Source organism: Bombus fervidus, chromosome 7 (assembly GCF_041682495.2).
Source record: "Bombus fervidus isolate BK054 chromosome 7, iyBomFerv1, whole genome shotgun sequence".
Lineage (NCBI taxonomy): Eukaryota > Metazoa > Arthropoda > Insecta > Hymenoptera > Apidae > Bombus > Bombus fervidus.
This window is the reverse complement of record NC_091523.1, coordinates 9,900,312-9,909,148: the sequence shown is the minus strand read 5'-3', so window position 1 is coordinate 9,909,148 and position 8,837 is coordinate 9,900,312. Positions and strand designations below refer to the sequence as shown.

General features: G+C 36.5%; 2 protein-coding genes across 2 annotated transcripts; both read right to left on the bottom strand.

Moving 5' to 3' along the window:
- Window positions 1-2,592: 2,592 nt before the first annotated feature.
- On the bottom strand, window positions 2,593-5,208 carry LOC139988774 (vitellogenin). The gene is made up of 3 exons (XM_072006494.1): window positions 5,056-5,208; window positions 3,345-4,009; window positions 2,593-2,998 (listed from the first exon to the last, which is right to left on the bottom strand). The coding sequence occupies exons 1-3, from the start codon at window positions 5,090-5,092 to the stop codon at window positions 2,747-2,749; spliced, it is 954 nt and encodes a 317-aa protein (XP_071862595.1). The 5' UTR covers window positions 5,093-5,208; the 3' UTR covers window positions 2,593-2,746.
- A 19-nt stretch (window positions 5,209-5,227) lies between these two features.
- Window positions 5,228-8,138, bottom strand: LOC141445793 (uncharacterized). The gene is made up of 3 exons (XM_074111830.1): window positions 7,936-8,138; window positions 6,622-7,255; window positions 5,228-5,337 (listed from the first exon to the last, which is right to left on the bottom strand). The coding sequence occupies exons 1-2, from the start codon at window positions 7,964-7,966 to the stop codon at window positions 7,080-7,082; spliced, it is 207 nt and encodes a 68-aa protein (XP_073967931.1). The 5' UTR covers window positions 7,967-8,138; the 3' UTR covers window positions 5,228-5,337; window positions 6,622-7,079.
- Between the last annotated feature and the right edge of the window lie 699 nt (window positions 8,139-8,837).

The window sequence follows — 8,837 nt, the reverse complement described above, 5'->3', positions numbered from 1 at the left end:
TCGATCTGACTGTGATTATATCAGTGATTAGATCTGTTAAATCCTGAAGATTGTTTCGTAAGTTTTCGTCAGAAAATGTCATTCTCTAATCATACTTCGTAGTCATTCTTCATTTTGATCGAAGCTACATCGAGGTAATTGGAAGGTAGGTGCCGATCTTCCTGTCGAAAACTTTGATTTTATTAGCCTTAAGTATAGAAATTTGAGTAAAATTGTTACTCAACCTGAAGATTATCTAACTTCAAATTAGGTCATTTGAAAATTGCTGTGCGCGCGCTAAAGACAATTTGTCGCGCGATAGTTTTATCGCTTACGAAAAGGACATTCGTTTATATGGAAGTGCGCGCATCGTACGACGCGACTGCAGTACGACTTTTTTTCTTATTAAGACAAGAAATTGAACTTTTGACCGATGCGAACCGCAGCGACGAAACTGTCGCTAGTGCGCGTATTGCCTTAAAGTCTTTTCATTCCCTTCGAAGTCATATTAAGATGATTTTGGTTGGTGGGAGTTTTTGAGAAATTATTTCAAAGTCCCTTCAAAGTCATTATCGATAAAAGTCGCGACAATTTGTGTGGCAGTTGAGAATATTATAATTCTTCTCAGGTTCGTCAAATCGGACAATTCCCAATTTTAAATTGGTAAGTTGGTATAGACCGTTTTTTCGGAACTAGAACAACTATTCTTCATCGCGTCACGCTGCACAAATTATTTTATTCGGAGGTTTTTTTTCCATTGGGACCATCGTGTTGTCATATCGGACCCTGTCATTAGGCCAAAATTGAATTGACCCATTGTCATTCAGCCGACGCGCATTTTTAAGCGTCGATTCGTTTCTCTTCGTTGAATATAGCCTTGAATAATCCCTTCGTTCATTATACTTTGGTAAAGTCTCAATGTTCAACGATTACTAGTTGAATCTTATACTAAACGCTAACATATTTATCAAATACAAAATTATTGTCCTAAATTCTTCACACAATTTTAAGAAATAATCGACTTAGACGATCGACTTACATTTATCTCACGTGGAAATCACCAGTTAAATATGGTATCAATTTTTATTTCTCGCTATAACATTTAAATACCATTTAACAAATATTTAACAAAATGGTTTTATTAAACAATTAACACATCTCGGATTCGTCTAGGCTACTTTCAGCGGTGTTTTAAGGGGTGGATTTTCCTGACACGTAGAACTATATTATATTTTTACCAGGATATGCGAAGTCACCTATCTGCTGCTCGAGTGTTTGAAAAATGAAACATGACGGGGCTGCAGCCGATGCGTGTACAGACAGCGACAACATCATTATTTCATGTTCGCAGGCTAGTGAAATAGCGTCTGCATTTTCAGTACTGGTAATACATCTATCCATAATTGAAAGGACTTCCTTATCTTTCGATGGTTTCGGGAATCTCATAAAATGTCTTACCCATTCTACAGATAATTTGTTTGTGATATAGCCAGACTCTGAACGGAAAATAATTTTTCCTGTTTCTTCGATTCTACTTCGTCCTTGTTGGGATTGCTAGATATCATTAGTGAAGGTAGAAACAGGTATTTTTAAACTGGAATATTACGAAGATCGATTTTTACTTTTTTTACGCTCATAATGTTGAGCATTGAGTCTGTGACGTTTTCTGCACAAAAGTCTCTGTGGGATTCGATGTATTATGACATATATGCCATGTGTTATACGTGTCAGCTGTCTGGACAACGCTTTCGTCTTCTTCTACGCTTACCGTACGATGTATCTGATCTTCTGTCGCACTTGCATTGCTTACAATACGGACGTATTACTAATGCAAACAAATTCGCTGTTGTTAAACGCATCTCTATCTAATGGCTAAATTCCATTTTTCAGATTCGCTGATAGCGTTTCTAATTGTATTACACCGTATGTAATTGTAAAACACCGTATGAAGGTGCAAAAATATATGAAATATCCAAAATATATTAATATTCGTTATGATATTAAATAGATCTCTGTCCAAGTTTCGTTTTCTAAATTGTATTTATAAAAATAGGAATTTGTAAATTTCCGCGTTCAACTTGTTGCTAATGAAACGCAGATGTACGGTAAAATATAGTTCTTGCTCCCTTCCAGCTAATCGAATCACTTAAAGCGGTCTGCAATTAAAGCAGAGCGCGCTCTTAATCTTTGCATTTTCAGTTTCTTCTTGCGTTAATTTATATAATTACTTAAAGTAGAAATGCTTGAGCAATTTCTATTTAAGCGAATATTCAATTTCCTTTAAATTGACAGTGTTACTCTAAACGAAATGTTATTATAAATGAAGATAACGGTGTTATTCTATGTGAAAATAACATTTTCTACAGTTCGTACGAAAAAATGTAAAAATCCACATCTTCTCACCTATTACAAATTGTTCAAGCAACATTTAAGTGGATATGGATGAATTAATATACGTTATGTTATTATACGCAATACAATATTATTATGTACATTAATCTTACAATATTTACCTGCTTAAAAGAAAATTCATATGTTTTATTAGAAAAATTTATTAACGAAATTCTTTTAAAAAAATGTATAATGTTATAAAGCAACATAAATGACTTGAGATTTATGTATGTAAACGAAAGATTACTTTATTATTTACAGAGGCACATGACAATACAATTACACACTATTTACAACAATAGTGATAGATGAATTTTATCGTCATCAGATTACATCAATGAGAATGATCAGGACGCAAGTCATTCGAGTGACTCGATTAAACTTCCAATGATAAGTCATCTTCCATCGAACTTTCCATCAACCATCTTCCAATAAACATACTAGCTGGTTCGGGATCCTTTACTTCAGGTGGTTCATTTAGTGCGGGTAGGATTGACTCTAATCTCACACTTATGTTTTCGTATAAGGTCGTTACCATTCCTTCAGACACCTTGCTGGTAGTTATCACGTTCGTCGTACCAGATATGAACTCGGTGGACGTGATTACTATGTGACTTTCTGACGAACTCTGCAATGAAAAATAGTTTTAAAAGACGTATTTCCATTAGTCATTAGAAAATTTTAAAAAACTTCTATTAGAATTTTTAAATACCAAATTTGAGTCACTCAGAAGCCGATCGTTTTTCTAAAAATTAGCAATTAGCCATTTTTCTTAGAAATTATTCTCATCTTTAGGGTAATTAGTATTCGACGAAATCGCAGGTTAAATCACTATTTAATTCTCCAGAAACCATTCTAATTCTTCCTAATCAACCTCGATGAAATTAAACAATTCGATTCCTGCCCCTCCGCCCCAAAAAAATCTCCAATCCAAATCAATATTCAACCAAATACTTCAACCTCCAAATACTCACAACAGTGGACACCACGTCGCTGACTTGTCTGATGCTCTCGGCGCTGCCGAAGAAATACGGCACCTTGTGCGTGCACATATGTAGATTTCTAATCTTCTTAATCTGCACCAACTGTCCATCCTTCAATCCGAATATCGTCTCCAGAACGTAGCCACGGTTCACGTGTAATGCATGACCAACCACATTCCGTTCCACCCAGAACATTGTTACGCACTCTCCCTGCGTGAAGTTCTCCATCAGTTCGACCGTTTGATCGTATTCTCCCAATACACCGATGTTCAACTGTCCCACGATCACCCTGATCATATCCAGCTCTCTTGGCTGTATATTTTCATTCACTACGAGACTGTCCAATCCTTGCTCGGTGAATCTAATCTCAAACTGATCCTGGTTGATCTCGTACGCTTCTTGTCGCGACACTTGGCTGACCGGGACCGCTGGTGCTCCTGGATCAAGGCTTTCAGTCGCGTAACTGTCCGCTTTCGAGTCCCGAAAACGACAACTGAGAATACGGAATCCTTTTGGTTGACATACCAGCTTCGAGGCGACGTTCAGCCGAATGCTCATGTAGCTACCTTCCTCGGGAATCGCGGTTGAATTTACTTGAACGTGGAAAGTGTACTCTGGCCCGTACTTCCATGGAGTATCAATGGCGACACGTGCGGCTGGAAAACGTGTCAGCGTGATCTGAGTTGCGTCTAGATGACCAGCTTCTAAATGTGTCGAGTCTCATGACAGGCTTGTGTCACACAGAGAAGCTACACACTGATCCGTTCCATTGAAATTTATTCTTTGGTTTTTGCAGAATTAAATATTCATTTAATATCTGGTAATTTTAGTATAGTTTAAGTAAATATTCATAAATATTCATGTAGCAGATCATTTCAGCACGTAGATAGAAACTTTTAGGAGTTTATGAGAGTTAGTATCGCGCGCTATTTATACAGTGGCAGTTGAATAAGTTATATATTAAGTCGGAGAAGATTCGTGTTCTAACGAATGAAGTATCACACGGAAATGCACGCATGCACTTATGTAAAAATTAATATTCGTATTTGATTGCTCTGGCATATTTCTTAGAATTATAGTTCGTTGGAATACATATCCATGCCCTAGTAGTATAATAAAACGCCTGGCTATGCATATTTTCCAAATTACCGTAAAGATAAAAATATCTCAAAAATATCTCATAGACTCCATCTCACCAGTTACAGACGTATATCACGATTTTGCATGCTGGTACGAAAATTAAAGAGGTTTTAAGACACGGAAATGATTAAATTTAGTTTCTGCGTGGCACATTTCTGGGATGATGCGGCGTGAACACGATATGTCGCGGATTTCTATCTCGTGCGATCTACCCACGAGCACACGTGAACGTGAATTGAATGATTGGACCGGCTTGAATAGAACCGATTAGAGACTGTCCCGTGTTATCTTTCGCATCACGCGGCTGTACTTCATGCTCGCCACTCTTTATACTTTTGATTTTCTGCCCGAGCCGTGTAATAGAGCCACTGCTTGCCGATCGATCACGATTAAACGAAATTATAATAGATAGACAGAGAGATAATAATTGTTTCCTTTTTAACGAAGATTCGATTAAGAGACATAGATGCGTGAATGAAGAAAGATACACGAGGATGATCGATCGAAGATGATGAGAAGATACACGTGTACGAGCGCCATTGTTGTCTGTGACATGGCTTACCTAAGAAAAATGGCACCACGTTCAGCACTACGTTCATGGTGATACCGTGCAACGTTCAACCACTTTAGTGGAGTAAAGCGATGTTGGGGCCGCTCTTATACCGTGGCTAAACTGCACTACTGACCTCTTCTTACGATTAGCAAGCTCCAATTTACCGAAGCCGGCTCTCTCTTTCCAGTTGGAAAATAAAGCGTGTAGAGGTATACGTGCACAGCCGGCGATAGAGTTTAGAGAATTGATACAGTAGTTCCAATCGGGGCCATGAAGGGACCCTCCCGCAACCTGTTAACACGCCATTTCGAAACTAGCCGAGCAATTACTTTACAAGTCAACGACCGTCCACGTTCCCGTCCTTCTCGAATCGGTCACTGATACACAAATTTTCTTCGATGTTTTTCTATCTTTGATACCGATGTTCCATGTTTCTCGATTACTGACAGAGCTGTTCGACGCTTTCGCATTTTTAACAGCATCCCAAATACCCCTACGCTTCTAATAGCGCTCTACGATGCTTTTGAATAGCATTTAAAAAGGCAGATTAAAGTATTTCTTATCGCTATCTGTTCGAAGAAATAAAGTAGCGAAGAAACGCTTCAATCTTTTATGACAAGTCAACAACTGAACAAATTTCATACGAAACGGTATAAACGATGTATTTAGATGAAACATTTCTTAAAACTGAAATTATTGAGGTTTATTTTTTTTTCTGATCTAAGTCACATCGGCCAAAAGTGATGATACTACAGACACTGAGTTCTTGTTTTTCTAAGGATTTACCATTGTTTAAATGCGATCTATTAGCTTATGCAAGTAAGCCATTTATTTGTCAAAAATTCAACATTAATCGTATATTTACGCAACGAAATTAGAAAATTAATAAGAAGTGGAGTTTATCAGTTTGGTGTCTGAGAAGCTTATATGTAGAATTTTAAAAGATTGGAATTTAATTGTTTTTATTCAAAATCGTAAAAAGGTATGAATTATATAGAACACGTTACACGCATGAAAGAGATTGTTAATTATCGGATAAATGTGTACAAATAATTAACGAGCGTATTAATTGCATGGTTGAAGTTTGTTGGTTCTCGAGGTTTCAACAGTTTACCACACTTCCATGGATTCATTTATCGGATGACGATTTGTGTGAGCGTTGGTTTATTCACTGAAAAAGAAGAGACAAATAAATAAATAGCAGAAACAATGAGAAAAATAAATAAATAAGTTTATACACATGTTAGCTAATAAAGTATTATTTTATTATAAATCGTCCCTCGTTTATGTTCATGTCCAACTTTTTTACTATTATAAACTTTCAAAAAACCAGAATAAAACCATAAACAGCGCACAATGTTCGAATGAAATGCTCCAAAGTTTCTTTAAAAAAAAAAAAAAAAAAGAACAATTCGCTTTGAAAAAATTTACAATTGACATTTCGCTTGGAGTATAAACATTTCTCCAGAAAAAAATGAATATTCGTTTTGAAAAACTGAACCTCTGTTGTAACATTATATGATACATCATAAGACACATTATATTCTGTGGATACAGTATGAAATCATCACGTACCAATTTCTTTTTGGATAATAGAAGAGCCACGCTATACATGCGTCTAATTTCAAACTTATAAATCGGACGCAGAACGTTCAAATACACCTTTTTCGTGATCTCAGGGTCCATCGTTTGATCGGCTAATCAAATAAACTGAAACTCTTGTCCGTTCGATCATCCACTTTCTTTCGTGAAAACTCGTAACAGACGAAACACTTGCCCATGCTCGAATTCTTCAGTTTCTCCACCTTCTGCACTGATCTTATTCTCGCTATCGATCGATGTCTGTTCACATTATATTGATCCATCTTCTCCTCGAATAAATATTCTTCGATTCTCCTGTCGTAGAACTTCATCTCGAAAGTCTCGTTTCCGAAATCAAATGCTTGATAAGTTGCGTCTTTAAATGGAACGACAGCATCCGCTTTGAATATGTTTGACAAGAATTTGGTAATTTTGGCGCCTTCGTAGCAACATTATAGCCTACCTGGTTCTTTAGATCGGCATTTTAGCGTAGTCGACATACTTGATCCCATATATTCCCCTTGTTCCGTGTATGATGGCGTGAAATTTGAAATGGTGCGAATAGTTGCATCGAAGGTGTATTCTGATCCATTTTGCCATAGTTTCTTGTCACTTGGTACAGGGACACCTACAAAATAGATACAATAAAACAGATAAAAAATAGAACTGTCGTGTTAAACGATGGAATACGGAGATTAGCAAATAAAATACAGGAAATGTACGAATACAAAGGAAATATTAGAGTAGGATTAGAGACGTTAGGTTGCAATAACAAAAATTGATTAATAATAACAATAGAATTATTTACGAATAAAAATCGAATCATTGGAATTGAGATATAAAGATTGGGATATTAAATGTAGAGATAAGAGTTATTAGATTAGAATTAAAAACGTTAGATCGCATTTATGAGAATTCATCGTTATGAATAATAGATTTATCTCGAGGAATACAGAATCCAATCGTTAGCGTTCGTTATATACACGAATATAAAATCGAATCGTTAAAATTCAAACGTTCAGATCAGAAAATGGAAATACACTTAGTATATACAGGGGTCAGAGGATGGGATATCGCGAGCGATGGAACCGAGATTGAAGGTACTAGGTTAAAAATTAGGTCGCACGGTCCTCGAGGGGCGCGAAGAAATTTGACATAATCGACGAATCGAACGGGGAGAGTTTCGGTGTCAACGGTGTTAACGTATCGTTGCAACTGGCTTGACCCGTCCTTCGTGAACCATTGACGATACCAACGATAACCGGTCACGAGTATAATAACAACATGCAATCGAGGGACCTAACTGACCTAGGAGAAGCGACACTAGAATAAAGTTCATGCCGTGTGGTCAGTGTTGTTGTTCGGTTTCAAACGAAGTTCTCCTCCCTTGGTAGAGAGACCAGGCTTTTATATGCTTTGCCACAAGATAGGCGCTGTGCAATTTAATACGCTTCCATAGAGAGAACAACAAATTTGTTCGAACGAATTACCATTTTATCAGCGATCTCTTAAAGTTCTGAAGTGATCGGTGCCTCTCGATTATGTCACACGTTTGCAAATCAAGACTTGTACTTACAGAAAGAACGTGATATAATACATCCATTTTATCAATTTCTTATATTTCGTGTCGCTTTTAACTCTTTAAAGACTAACGTTACGTTAAAGCGATTTTATTTGCAATACAAATATCATTTGTAATATCTTTCAGTAAATTTAGGCTATTAAATTGTATCGAAACAGCATTCTGACGATGAAATGAAATGTCACGAATTTACTCGATGATTTTTTATTATTATTTCTTACTTCGTCTAGATGCTACAATCTTATGAAACTTGGAGAAAGGCGATATAGGATTGATCGACAGCGTAGTGAATTTAAAAATTGATCTTCTATTAAAACGTGGTCATACTTTACAAACTTTGTAAGAAGGCCTAACTTCTTAATTTAGGAATCTGATATACGTAGAATCAGTAGAGAAACATGTAATTAAACGTAATTAAATTAATATTTAGTGAAGCATGTTAATTGTCGGATAAACGTGTACAGGGATAAATATTTGACAAGCGTATTAACTGCATGGTTGGAGTTTGATATTTCACTGGGTTTCATCAGTTTGCCACAGTTTGATGGATTTATACATCGGATGTTTGTATGGTTTCACGATACGTGATAGGAAGGGAGAAATTCACGCTTAGCTAATTCTTGAAATA